At 47.5% G+C, this 15,217-nt stretch overlaps 1 protein-coding gene across 3 annotated transcripts in view; it reads right to left on the bottom strand.

The window, feature by feature from the left end:
• OGA (O-GlcNAcase) overlaps positions 1-15,217 on the bottom strand; it is a 59,416-nt gene that overhangs the window by 36,704 nt on the left and 7,495 nt on the right. For all 3 annotated transcript variants that reach the window (XM_085874926.1, XM_085874919.1, XM_085874937.1), the window contains exons 2-5: positions 2,813-2,864; positions 2,556-2,653; positions 2,137-2,267; positions 1,835-2,006 (exon numbers count right to left, since the gene is read on the bottom strand). In XM_085874926.1, coding sequence (XP_085731052.1) covers positions 1,835-2,006; positions 2,137-2,267; positions 2,556-2,653; positions 2,813-2,864 — 453 coding nt within the window. The remainder of the gene's footprint in view (positions 1-1,834; positions 2,007-2,136; positions 2,268-2,555; positions 2,654-2,812; positions 2,865-15,217) is intronic.

A 15,217-nucleotide genomic window follows, 5' to 3' on the forward strand; every position in this document is an offset into this window, starting at 1 on the left:
CTATAAATGTTGACACCCAGCCAGCCGGACGGACGGACAGCCGGATGGACGACCCGGGTGATAACAATATCCCCCTTCCGCCACGCGGCGGGGGATAAAAACACAAATTTTAAAAATAGAAATCTTAATGCTATCTACGTATGCGCAATCGAGACGAGATTCTGTACAATTTGTTAAATTCAGAGGTGCAGGTTCATGATCTGATTAATGTTCAAAATCCTATATTCAATTGAAATCAAGTTATTCCTCGATCAGAGACTGATGTCTGTGGACAGACACACAAAGTGAAGCAATTTCTTAACCCTGCTTTTCACGTATGGAATAACAAGTGATATATTTAAATAAGCGAGTGGTATAAAATGGTAGTCTGTGGAAACGTCAAAGCATTTGGCAACTTCCTGATGCAGAAAGACTATTTCAAACTCAACAATCTATGCAAATGCCCATACACTCTACACTCTTTTCAAACCTCATCAAAATGCCCTGAACTGAAATTTTTTATTAAACAACAAAAATATAAAGCACTGTAGAGATGAGACATTGAATCTTTCAGCCTTGTGACACTATCACTGCCACAAAAGCTGATCAATCATTCCATCTGTGCCCTTTAAACAGGATAATAAACTATACAATATGATTTTATTGCCTTTAATAGTCTCTCATAACGACTTTCACTGTTACCACCAATGCACTGGAGTAGTTGGTCAACGTTAAAGATCCCACAATGTCTTTCGCAAAAAAGAAGGTATGTTATCGTTGGCACTGAGGAAATTACAGATTTACGCAAGGGCACTACATAAATGGCACAACCATGCCTCATGAATGATGCAACCAGCTGGCTGAACTCTGAAACGAATCCTGGCTCAATACGTATTCGCCAACAACTGCTGAGCAAAGCTTGGCTAAATCAAGCGATTACATTCATGGTCTGGAAGGAACACAAACCCCTAGCTTGAATGAACAAGAGGAGAGGTCCAACTCCACCCTTCCCTACAACAACATTCCCTATGCCTTCTAAAAACCTCTCTTGCCCTTTTGAATCCATGAGCTGCCCACTGAAAACAAGTTTGTATGTTCGTTTGCAGCACAAAGCTGCGGGGTAGCATCATTGGCTGAGGGCACAGCTGTGCCATTGTTGCAATGCCCTCTGCTGGTTAGGGCAGTAATTTGGAATTTGTTCAGGATGCCTGCGAAAGCATGCCTACTCTTCGCGGAGGACCCTGTGGGATTTTTAACGTGCATCAACGAATAGTGGCAGAAAGAGCGCCCCGTTTAACGTCCGTCGTAGGGGCGGCACACACATTGATGAATCACCCAGTCTGTGAAACACCGGGATGACAGTTTATAGCTGGGTCGGGATTTCATCCCAGGTGAGATAGCTTCGAGGCAGGTGTGCGTACTTCTCGGAGTCTAGGCCATCCTGTCAGCTTCTGAAAACAAGTATAATATCCAGAATACAGCTTGTTTGTTTGTTTCCAAACTGCATGGACCCTCTCTGTGATCAGCCATTTTGACTTGCGGCATTGAAATCTGTCAGCGATGGGTATCTGGAGGTCATGGAGCACGACACGTATCTCAAATAATTTATGCATCCTTGAACATTCACATCAAGATGCCCCACTTCTCTTCCCCCCTGCCCCCATCCCTCCCGCTCAGGAAATTAAGACTCAGGAAGAAACCTTCAGTTTACTAAACCCAACACATTTGCTTGTCGCTGCAGATAAAAGTGAAACATTTAAGGTAATTGCTAATAATCTGGTTATGTATATCAGCAAACAGATGATATCTGAAATACTCAAAAAAACATACCAATATAAATCGCTGTACAAAGTACCTGTAGGGCAAAAAAGGAAGGTGCTTGGCTCCCCGAGGTGCTGAAACACCTCATTGGTGACAGAGACTTGTGCATAGGCAAATGAGCTAAACACCTCCTTGTCAGCAGGACACATGTTCTGCTCAATGTCATCATAGAGGAGCGCAAAACCATGGCAACCAAATTGAGCTACCTAAAATGCGGTGAGGAAATGAAAGGGGCAGACAAAAAAAATAGCAGTAAAGAGGGTTGGACAAGTAGAGGAAGAGGTGCAAAAGAAGGGGGCTGCAAAAGGAAGCTTCAGCTTAGGTTACACAACTCACCTGCTCAAGCTTGCGTTTTAGTGTGGCCACCTCTTTAGGGTTGGAAAAAGACATGTCTAGCCCAGGTGAGATGGCATACACAAACTCGATTTCATGTTCTCGTGCAGCAGACACCAATGCCATTAGCTGGTCTGTTAGCAATGGACCCCAAATCGAGGGAGGAGAAGAAGACAACGGCGTTTGCAATCAGACAAGTTGCAAAGAAAATGACCGGTTTAAATGTATTTGTTTTTATGGAAGACCATGATGGAAGTATATAACAGGCTCAGATTCAAAATAATTTCTTCTAAAGTTATATCGAAGTAGTTTTTGCGACAACCATTTTTCATCATTCAAATGCTAGACAAGTGTTCATGGACCCTCAAAACCCGGTGAATCTTGACAATCCCTTGGCCCAATTAATTTGTTGAATAACTCACCTGCTTCTTCGACAGAATACATCTCCCGCCAGAAGACACGATGCTTGCTATCATCTTTTGGTGCATACATGTACGTGTTAAGACCCCAGCGCTTCATCCTGCAAAAGTAAATCTTTTATCACTATGTGCAAGATTGGAAAATCTTTGCTTTCTTTACACATCGATTAAAATGCACATTCTCCACGCAATTGCAAGTGAATGCACGAGCCATAAACACAAGTAAAATAAACACAGTAATTATTTGCTTGTGCACTTACCTTCGAAACAATTCCTTCCTCTGCTCCATCGTCCATGGGCGGCCATAAAATCCTAGTCAGACAGCAGACGTAGATGTATATGTTGAACCCAATGCAAGGCAATCCAATATCAGGAGTTAAGGAGCCCCATTAGAATTGATGCATGCAAGTTACCATCCTGCATATTATGCACACATACAGATACATATACATATATATATATATATATATATATATATATATATATATATATATATATATATATATATATATATATATATATATATATGTATATATATATGGTCGTAGTTCATGAACTGGTAAGCATTTGCGTTGCAGGGTCAAAATATTCAATTTTTCAGTTTTCTCTGTGTTGATAGACATCACCAAGCTACATGCACTTGTGTGAAAAAAAATTAGCAAAAACCACTAATTAACGGCGAATATGGTATTTTTAATTATGAACTTTAATGGATAATGCAAAACAAGGAAAACACATTTTCGCGTTTATCTCAAATTCACCCTGAGTAAATTGGATGTGGATCAGTTATCCTTTGGCGATTTTGGACAATTAAAGTGCCAAATCAATCCTGAGAATCTGCTAGATACATAACTCTGTAAAGATATTTACTAGATCTCTTTTAGGAGTTTGTACATATTGGTCAGGGTTTACTGAATAATAACGAGTTGAATAATCAATTTTGCATCATGCAACAGCAAGTCCCAAGTGTTACTCACCTAAAAAATAACAAAATAGATTAGATTAAAGCTTATTGATTGAAATAAATTCAGTTTATTCCAAATTTGACTCACCACATCCGCCGCCTCCGCCTGTTTACTCCACCGCTGACTTGTATCACTTATTTGCCTGTTACACAAAAACTATTGCATATTTTTTATTTCTGTTTTTTTCCACATTAAACGAGACAAAATTACCTTTCTTCTCATACTAAGATATCTAGATAACTGTAGTCAAAGTGGAAAGTGGATGTTTTGAAAAACATGAAACAACTCCACCTTTTTAGGGTGACCAGTTCATGAACTACGACCATATATATATATATATATATATATATATATATATATATATATATATATATATATATATATATATATATATATATATATATATATATATATATATATATATATATATATATATATATATATATATATATATATATATACAAACACACATACATATACAATATATATATATACACACATATACATATATATATATATATATATATATATATATATATATATATATATATATACATACATACATACATATACATACATACATACATACATATACATACACACACACACACACATACATATATATACACACACGCATACATATTGTTACGGCTGTGGAAATTCGCATTACACCACAAAGGGCCCGTAGGTGAGATATCTCTAAGTGCATGTGTAGTTAGCCCAAACCCGTTGTATAGAGGGAATTTATGTGATTCATCCGGGCTGCAACGCTTTGAGTTAGCCATTTTTTCTGTTCTATCTTTATTTTGAACCAACCATGTCTCAACCGCCATCACACAACAACCACGCCACAGTCACCATCTACGCTCCCACATCATCGCACCACCGCCATTCCCAAACGGCACCATAACAATCAAACCACCACCGAAAACCCTCCACCACCTTCACCTCTCTCCTTCTACGGCCATTCCCGCACCACCTGTGAAAACTGATAGTCGGGCTGTCTCGGGCCCGTTCGGCGTTTGGTGCCGAGCGCACCGAGCCGCAAGCGCAAATAGCGGCCTTTCCGAGGGAAAATTCGGATCAAAAACGCTACACACCCACTTTTTCTCCGTCCAATTAGCGAGCGCGGAGCGGCTTGGTCCCGCCTCCAGGCGCGTGTGTGTGAAGTCGATATATGCAAATTCTAGGATCAGGGGAGGTTCACGCCCCCGTTTCCTCCGGACAATGGGCGAGCGTGGCTCCGCCCCCGAGGTCATTCTGATCCGAATATTTGCATATTAGCTGCTCCTGCCAGCCTATAAGAAGGCGAGCACAAGGCGAATGAAGTCAGTTGGGTTCTGGAGTCGGCTGGGGAAAGTTTGGAAAAGAGAGTCGGGTCGGTCGGGTGAGGAGAGTGCGGAACGGAGAAGAGTCGCGGTGGAACTGCAAGCAAGGGAGCTCGGGTCCGAGGCAAGAAGGACGGCGGTCGGTGACGAGGTTACGGTGTGGGAAATCGCTCGTCTCATCGCGGGACCCAAGCCAGCCAGCCATCTCCCTCCCCCAGGGCATCAACAATTCCCCCTTTCCCCCACGCTGAGATAGTGCAAAAGGGGGCCCCGTTCCCACCCCACTCCAAACGTCGTGCCAATGAAACCCGCCAAGGAGCACGGAGTCGGGGCACAGCCGCGCGGCCACATTTGCGCTCGCCCGCCAACGCGTCACGAGGACGCGGGTAGGAACCCCCCCCCCCCCGGTCTCGCGGACCTGGCCGCTCCTCCAGGTCATGCGCACATTTGGCCTACAGGCCTGTCTGCCCCCTTGTCTATGAGGGTGGCTTCTTTTCTTTGCTTTTGTGTAAATGTGTGTTGGCACCATCTGTAAAGTAAAGCTGTATAAGTGTTGCCGTGTGTGCGCGTAGTCGGTACTAACTCTACGTCGTTGTTGCTTTTATTGTCCTGGTTACTATATGTGCATTTTGACTGTATGGCTGTATATACGTGCTCTCCATGTGCCGGGAAATAAATGTGCATTGTGTGAACTGTTTTCCCGTTTCGCTTCGTCTTTTCTCCAGTGACTCTCCATCCTGCTTCAAGTAAAGGGTTCGTAGTGGGTGCAAGATCCTGGTAATTAATCTGAACCGTCGCGGTCGACGATAACACCGCTCGGTTATCCCGATAGTACGGAACGGGCCGCCCAAGCGGCTCGTGTCAGGAGTCGACCTGCGGCGAGGTACGATCGCCCGGTTTACCATCCGCGTGGGTACTGAGGAAGGTCGAGTTTGGCGAACAACCCTATCCTATGCAGGTGGCCGATTGGCACGATTGTGGTGAGGTCGAAAGGCCCACCCGTGACTGGCTCCGGGCGATAGTTCCCGGAGGGTCACGACTGAATTGTCCGTCCGGTGGGCGACGTGCCGCGATCCGAGTTACGTGGCTGTTCGTACGCCGGTGGGCGCGAATTCGCAACAATATTATACATATACATATACATACATATATGAGGTGTGTTCAAAAAGTATCCAACCTTAATTTTTCATGCGTAAACAAATGAAGCTAGGGAGGCGTGGTTTGGTGCACGTATGTAGGCGATCCCAATTCGTATGCGTGAATATTTTCCCGCCTGCAGAAGCTGTCAGTCGCCGACAGACCGCCGATGAGTGAGGAAGTGTAAGTGAGCGCCGTCGGATTTTCGTTTTTGACAAAATGACGGAAAAAACTTGAACAAGGCTACTGCATCAAATTTTGTGTAATGCTTGGCAATTCCCAAGTGGAAACGATCCGCAAGATTCAACAGGCCTTCCGGAATGAAGCAATGGGCACCACACAGATAAAAGAGTGGTACAACCACTTCAAAGATGGTCCCACATCAGTGGAAAGTGAAGCATGTTCTGGTAGGCTCTCAACATCCCGAAATGAGATCGTCATTGACCAAGTGAGGACCGTGCTGATGCAGGATCGTCAAATCACGATCAGAGAACTTGCAGACGAGGCGGGCGTCAGCATTGGATCCGTTCATTCCATTGTCACTGAGGATTTGGGCTTAAGGAGAATCTCAACGAAGTTCGTGCCAAAGCTGCTAACGATCGAGCAGAAGCAACTCCGTTTGGAGATCGCACAGGACATGCTGGAGACTGTGAACAGTGATCCCAACTTATTCAACACAGTGATCACTGGCGATGAGACCACAGTGATCCGTCATTTTGTCAAAAACGAAAATCCGACGGCGCTCACTTACACTTCCTTCTCACCAAGCTGCTTGCCTATTGTCCTGAAGCCCATCCCAGCCTTGTGCAAGTCTACAATTTTGTCCCTCATGTCCTTTGACAGCTCTCTGGTCTTGCCCATTGTGGAGAGGTTGGAGTCTGATTGATTGAGCGTGGACAGCTGTCTTTTATGCAGATAACGAGTTCAAACAGGTGCAGTTAATACAGTTAATGAGTGGAGAATGGGGGGGCTTCTTAAAGACAAAACTAACAGGTCTGTGAGAGCCGGAATTCTTACTGGTTGGTCGGTGAACAAATACTTATTTCATGCAATAAAATGCAAATTAATTATTTAAAAATCATACAATGTGATTTTCAGGATTTTTGTTTTAGATTCCGTCTTTCACAGTTGAAGTGTACCTATGATAAAAATTACAGACCTCTACGTGCTTTGTAAGTGGGAAAACCTGCAAAATCGGCAGTGTATCAAATACTTGTTCTCCCCACTGTATATGAATTTGAAATTAACCAATTAGAGGAGGAAGCAAAATTGGCGTCCACGGAGATCAAAAAACTCCGGAAAGAGAACGAACAACTCAAAAAGCTCAGAGAGGAAGAACAACTCAAAAGGAGCCAGGAAGTAGAACGGCACAATAAGGTGGGATGTGTGACAGCACCACAAGGAGAAATGTTGGTGGTGCAGGACTTGATTGACACCACTCGTCGGATGAATTAACAATTAGGGTAAACCCTGACAAAGGAGACACAAATAAAAATGGAGACTAGGGAAATAACAGACAAAGAAGGAAATAGAAGTATTGCCAAGAGACACGGGAGATGGACAGAGTCGAGAATGAATTAAATAGAATGAAGGAGGAAACAGAGACGAAGATCCAGGAAGAAACAAATAGACACGAAGAGACAACAGAAATAAAATGTATAGAGATGCGGGAGATAGAAAAAATAGAGGAGAGACTACACGATAAAGACGGGGCGAAAGACGAGCACACACACATGGAAGTAGTGTAGTACAATGAGGGGGAGCTCGGGGAATGTGTCATGACCCGGTGTAAGCAGCTGGATAGCCTCCTTCAGGAACGAGGGGAGGGAATATGCCCCCTTGAGGCAATTCACAACCAGGTGGGTCCGGTCGAGCTTTGCGAGGTAGAAGGGGCGAGTGCTGTGGATGGGTGCACACGGAGCTTGGGCGGTTTGGAGACCCCGGAACCCCTTGTGGTGGCGCTAATCCCCAGCGTGAATGTCCCGGTGTGTGTGTACACGTGTGGCAAAATGCGTGTTGTAACGCACGCATAGCGTGGGTGAAAGTCGTTGTGTGAAAGGGACTGTGTGTGTGAATAATAGGGTGTGCGTGGTTGCGAGTGAGCCGAGGTGCGTACCTTCCAGCACACCGTGTGTGGAAGAGACAGCGTGTGTAAGTGAAAGAGCGAGTTTGAGTGAAAAGGTGTGTGTGAGTAGAACCACGTGTGTGAGTGGAAGGGCAGGCGTGAGTGAACGGCCGTGTATGAGAGCGCTGTATGTGAGGGAGATGGCAGTTGGCATGCACGAACATGCAACCGCATGTCCCGCTGTGAAAGTCATGTCAAGGTGTGTGAGCCTCGTGGCATGTAGGAGTTTGTGCGCAAGAGTGCGACGACGATGGTGCCTGATAGTGGACAAAGACAGAGTAGCGGCCGTAGCTATTTTGAGGACCGTGCCAGGTTTGTACGGCAGCACGCGCGGGGTCCGTGCTGTGGTACGCACGAGGCCGCCATGTGCGCGCCTGCGGGAGTGAAACCCAGTCCGTAAACGCACGCGGTGGATAAGCTGATCCCGCGGACGGACAGAAGGTAGGCTGGACAATGGATTTGGACCGGATGGGTTCTCCATGCGAGCGTGTGTGTGAAGCTCTGACAAGCGGAGCACATGCGTTCGTGTGGGGAACCCCTTGAAAGGCGAGGCTTCTTTTTTGATGCGCAGGGTGACGTCATGGCTGCACATATGGTTGGAAACCGGCAGAAGAAAAATTCCTGCTGGATGGTACCGTCCAAGAGGGACGAGGTGCGTGAACAGCTGCCATGACGTCACGGGGAAAGAGCGCAGGTTGCGAGTTGCCAAGCTGGTGCTGCGCGAATATATATATATATATATATATATATATATATATATATATATATATATATATATATATATATATATATAAAAAAAGCAAGCCTCGCTTCGGGTGAACAGGATTCCCTGGGCAAGGGGTGGAAGACCCCCTTGGCCAGGGCACAGGACGCAACTAGCTAGGGGGAAGGGTTAGTGATAGCGAGACCGGCTTCATGGGGCAGGGGTAAGTCCTCATGGAGCCCGTGGAATGGATTAGTTAGAGGGATTGTAGTTCAGATTTAGGATGGAAGATGGGAAATGGGATTTTGGAGACAGTGACAGACTCTGGATGTGTAGAGGGGACGTAGCTTAGCAACATAGCGTTAAATGGAATGTGCTGTCGCGTAAGGGACGACGTGGGAGCACGAGATAGTTAGGAGTTTACTCAGAAGAATGGCAGTGATCAGCGATGGAGTAAAAGGGAATGGAAAATGAACATGTTGAGTGAGTGAGGCCAGCGAGCCTGTGTGTATGGAGTGAATGTGGTATGCATGGTGCGATGAGTGATTGGGGGGAGGAGTGACTCCCACCCAAGGGACCCCGGGGTCAGTGTAAAGTGAGTTAGGGGGTCAGTCAAATTGACGAAAATGGAGGTCGTTTTGCTGTTGGTGGGAGTGTAGGCTTGAAACCCGTTTGGAGGGGTGCAGGAGCCCTGTTGACGGGCTGGGAGCGTGGCCGCGAACGGTGAGTATCGATGAGTGGGTACACCAGGCTTGTCGGCCGCGGTAGGCCAAGGGCCCACGTGGGGCCGGGATAGCGTAGTGGGCACGGGTGGCCCGCATTATGCGGGGCCCAGGGCGCCATATGCCACGAGGGCAGTGTACTGGGCACGGGCGACCCTCGGAAAGGACCCGGGTCACCAACACGCCACGTGGGCATCGAGGGGGAGTCGCCAGAGAGGGCACTCCCCAGTGCTTAGGGAGCTGGTAGGCTCGGAGGCAGTGTGGTGCCCGGGGGGTGCCATTGTTGGAGAATCGGCAGCAGTTAGTTACTGCCAAGGGAGCCACGCGTCCCAGCCATGAGACCGCGTGAGGGCACGGAAGGAAAATTGGGGGGCATGGCCCAAATTTGTGAGGACACCAACACAGGCGATAGGAATCTTGGTTTTTAGAACCGATAGCTTAAGCGAGAGGCGCTTGCTGAAAGCCCCGGGGTAGTTTCAGGAATAAATGTTAGGGTAGATTAGGAAGTGTACCCCTCCGCACCATCCATCCCTTCACTCTCGTTGTGGGCCGCTGGACCCACTTTGGGTTTAGATCGCTGAAGTCTGAGGAGGCCATTCTGAGGCTTGAATTGGGCCTCGACACAGGACGCAAGCTCTCCCTTATTCACCTCTGGGAAGAGAACGTAGGGGTTGGGAGTAGGATAGGTGATGTGATAGGTTAGCTGAATAGAGACTGTAAAGGGGGTTAGGAGACGAATTGTAGAGGGAAATAAAAATTAAAAAATAAAACCAAAAATTAAGATGGGGCTAAATTGGATTTTTGACAAATTAAGGGAGTGGGTATGAACAGAGACAGGCAAAGGCGACAGGTTGGGAGGGAGACAGTAGGGTAGGTCCGAGCCCGCCTTCCGAGTGGCCAGCACCACCGCACCCCTCCACCAACCTCCTTGAACAAAAAAGGCCAGCCAGTTCATCTGCCAGCTGTTTTGCTGCAAGGCCTGTGCCGGTCGTTCATCTGCTGGCTGTTTTGCTGCAAGGCCCGTGTCGGTCGGATCATCTGCTGGCTGTTTTACTACAAGGCCTGTGCCGGTCAGCTTCACCACCGGCCCGTTTTGCTGCAACGGCCTTGCCTTGCCATGCCACGCCTTTGCCTTGGCCCCATGCCTGCTGCCCTGTTGCATTTGCCCCCATTCATTACCATGTGCGCCAGGATCATCGCGCGTTCTGCAGGGACTGCCCTGTAGGCAGCCGCATCACTGGACCACATTGGCGGCCCGTGCAACGTTTGTTTGCTGTGTCAGATCGTCGCGCGTGCTGCAGGGACTAACCTGTAGGCAGCCGCATCACGGGACCGCATTGGTGGCCCGTGCACCGCTTGTGTTCACTGCGCTCATTTCACGGGGGAGGCCGAGGACTGCGTGTGAGCAGCCGGCCACATTCCCTGTCACCTGCGGTTGACTCATGAGCCAGAGACAGCGTGTGAGCAGCCTGGCTCCCTGCTGTGTTTTTCACAGAGTCCATCGATCTTGGGCCATGGTGTCGTGTATAAAGTTATAAGGTTTACGTTAAGGTTGTAATTGTAAATGAGTTGCTTGCCCCCTGCATGTGTGTCTTAGCGCCGGCAATTTATTTAAGTCGTCTGCATGAGTGGGTTTGTTTAGTTAGTTACTCAGCCCATAGGTTATATATTTTTGGGGACACAAATACACTGAATGTCGCAATCAGGGATCTGAAGGTAAATCGTACGAGGGGAGAACTTTCACATGATGGCACACGAAAATTCGATGACTCGGGACGAGTCATAAAAAAGGGAGGGGGTAGTGTTACGGCTATGGAAATTCGCAGAACACCATAAAGGTCCGTAGTTCAGTTAGATCGATAAGTCTGTGTTCAATTAGATTTCCCCACCGTTGTTTAATGGGATTTATTCGTGTCATGGGGTTGTGATCCTTTGAGGTAGTATTTTTCTTTTTCTATCGTTATTTTGGACCAACCACATCTCAACCACCTTAACCACAACGCCAACCACGCCACCATCACAACAACCACGATCGCCTCAACCATCAACCAAACCGAACCACCACCACCACCAATGTCGCTCTCAACAACCGCTTCACAGCAACCTCCACCACAACCACATGCGACTCTCCACAAACCACACCACCCTCACCACTTTACCCCCAACATCACCTCACCATCTTCTCCAGCCCATCAATCACCTAACCACCTTCGCAAGCACAATGCCAACCACCAGCCACGCCACAACTACAAGCAACCACACCACAATCCCACGCACCAACGAATAGCATCTGCGAAGGCCAGCGCAATGCGAAGGAAATCAGAGGAGTTCCGATGGTGCATGGATTTTCCCGCCTGTTTTCCCCCGCGCTTTGGTGTGGGGGAAGTGCGATGCGGGTCAAAGGTCAGAGGTCATGTAAAGGAGGGGCCTCTTTTTGGGGGAATGATTTCCTTGGACCTGAGCCAAGAATGATTTCTCTCGCCCCCCCCACCCGGGTGGCGCGCGGGGAGGGGACGAGAGGGCACGCCCCTTTTCTAGAAGCTTCCCGCAGGAGCTGGACCGGGCGGAGCCAAAAACGGGGAGGAGTCAGGCGTTGGAACCTGGGGAATAAAAGGGCGCACGAGACACCAGGTTCGTGGGTTTGTTGTTGGTCGTCGAGTCGTATGGTCTCTTCGGGGGAGCTTCGTCTCTTCGTGGCATTGGGGATTGCTGCTGCTCCGTGGTGTTCGAGCTCCGGGTGCCTTCCCTCTGGGTGTCAAGTCGTGAGGGTTGTGTGCGGTGGTCCAGGGTCGAGGCGCGCACGAGAGGAGAGTGCCGGAGAGAGCTCGCCGACCGTCGTACCACGAGGGTGCAGATAACCAGCGTCGGTCTCGTGGGAACAATTCGGTCAGCCAAGTCCCACGCCATAAAGGCCCACAGGCCCAGTCTGACCCCCCTGTCTGTGGGGGTGGTCTTTTCTCTTATTTTGTGTGAATGATGTAGTGCCGTGTCCATAAGTAAAATCTGTGGTTAAGTGACTGTACATTATTGCTCCTATTCGGTTGTAATGCTTTTGCTTTGCCTGTACATACCTGCATGATTGACTGTATATGTGTATTGAAATAAATGTGCTTTGTGTGAATGTACCCCGTTCACCCAGTCCTCCTTTCACCCAATTGGAAATGCCATCTTGCATCACGGAATAAATAGCTGGGTTTTAAACACCCGTTAAGTAGAATCGGATCCGGCGTCGTCGGGCGATAATACCCGCTCGGTTATCACTGCAAAAGGGAAACGGACCGCTTAAGCGGTTCGTGTCCCAAGCCGACCTGCGCCAAGGTACAGTCTCCCTGTTAGCTATCCGCACGGGTACTTAGGTATATCAAGATTCGGCAATTGACCCTATCCTGCGGGGTAGAGAATTGGCTCGGCTGTGGTGGGGTTGAAGACCCACCCGTGACAGGGTTCCAGCGTTGCTCCGGAAGGTCACGACTAAATTGTCCGTCCGGTGGGCGAGCTGCTACTATTAGTGGAAAGCGGCAGTTCGCATGCCGGCGGGCGCGACCAGAATAATATATATATATATATATATATATATATATATATATATATATATATATATATATATATACATATATATATATATATATACATATATATATATATATATACATATATATATATATACATATATATATATATATACATATATACATATATATACATATATACATATATACATATATATACATATATATATATATATATATATATATATATATATATATATATGTGGTGTGTTCAAAAAGTATCCAACCTTAATTTTTTGTGCGTAAGCAAATGAAGCTAGGGAGACGTGGTTTGGTGCACGTATGTAGGCGATCCTAATTCGTATGCCTGAATATTTTCCCGCCTGCAGAAGCTGTCAGTCGCCGACAGACCGCCGATGAGTGAGGAAGTGTAAGCGAGCGCCGTCGGATTTTCGTTTTTGACAAAATGACGGAAAAACTTGAACAAGGCTACTGCATCAAATTTTGTGTAATGCTTGGTGATTCCCAAGTGGAAACGATCAGCAAGATTCAACAGGCCTTCGGGAACGAAGCAATGGGCACCACACAGATAAAAGAGTGGTACAACCGCTTCAAAGATGGTCACACATCAGTGGAAAGTGAAGCACGTTCTGGTAGGCCCTCAACATCCCGAAATGAGATAGTCATTGATCAAGTGAGGACCCTGCTGATGCAGGATTGTCGAATCACGATCAGAGAACTTGCAGACGAGGCGGGCGTCAGCATTAGATCCGTTCATTCCATTGTGACTGAGGATTTGGGCTGAAGGAGAATCTCAGCGAAGTTCACGCCAAAGCTGCTAACGATCGAGCAGAAGCAACTCCGTTTGGAGATCACACAGGACATGCTGGAGACTGTGAACAGCGATCCCAACTTCTTCAACACAGTGATCACTGGCGATGAGACCACAGTGATCCGTCATTTTGTCAAAAACGAAAATTCGACGGCGCTCACTTGCACTTCCTCACTCATCGGCGGACTGTCGGCGACCAACAGCTTCTGCAGGCGGGAAAATGTTCACGCATACGGATCAGGATCGCCTACATATGTGCACCAAACCACGCCTCCCTAGCTTCATTTGTTTACGCAAGAAAAATTAAGGTTGGATACCTTTTGAACACACCTCGTGGAAATATATATATAAACAGAAATATATACAAAAAATAAACAAATGTATATGTATATGTATATGTATATGTATATATATATATATATATATATATATATATATATATATATATATATATATATTGAATCCAAGCTGTTCTGGTTAGGGTGAGAAAGAGAGCAAAAGAGAGAGAGAGAAAAAAAAGAGCAAAGGAGAGAGAGAAAAAAAGAGAGAGAAAAAAGAGAGGGAGAGAGAGAGAGAGGGGGAGGGAGAGGGAGAGGGAGAGGGAGAGGGAGAGGGAGAGGGGGAGGGGGAGGGGAGGGGAGGGAGGGGAGGGGAGGGGGAGGGGAGGGGGAGGGAGAGGGAGAGGGAGAGGGAGAGGGAGAGGGAGAGGGAGAGGGACAGGCATAGGGAGAGGGAGAGGGAGAGGGAGAGGGAGAGGGAGAGGGACAGGGAGAGGGAGAGGGAGAGGGAGAGGGAGAGGGAGAGGGAGAGGGAGAGGGAGAGGGAGAGGACAAGGGAGAGAGAGAGGACAAGGGAGAGAGAGAGGACAAGGGAGAGAGAGAGGACAAGGGAGAGCGAAGAGACAAGGGAGAGCGAAGAGACAAGGGAGAGCGAAGAGACAAGGGAGAGCGAAGAGACAAGGGAGAGCGAAGAGACAAGGGAGAGCGAAGAGACAAGGGAGAGCGAAGAGACAAGGGAGAGCGAAGAGACAAGGGAGAGCGAAGAGACAAGGGAGAGCGAAGAGACAAGGGAGAGCGAAGAGACAAGGGAGAGCGAAGAGACAAGGGAGAGCGAAGAGACAAGGGAGAGCGAAGAGACAAGGGAGAGCGAAGAGACAAGGGAGAGCGAAGAGACAAGGGAGAGCGAAGAGACAAGGGAGAGCGAAGAGACAAGGGAGAGCGAAGAGACAAGGGAGAGCGAAGAGACAAGGGAGAGCGAAGAGACAAGGGAGAGCGAAGAGACAAGGGAGAGCGAAGAGACAAGGGAGAGCCAAGAGACAAGGGAGAGCCAAGAGACAAGGGAGAG

The sequence above is a fragment of the Eptatretus burgeri genome, chromosome 1 (genome assembly GCF_056783735.1).
Source record: "Eptatretus burgeri isolate ZD-2024b chromosome 1, Ebu_testis_v1, whole genome shotgun sequence".
NCBI classification, from domain to species: domain Eukaryota; kingdom Metazoa; phylum Chordata; class Myxini; order Myxiniformes; family Myxinidae; genus Eptatretus; species Eptatretus burgeri.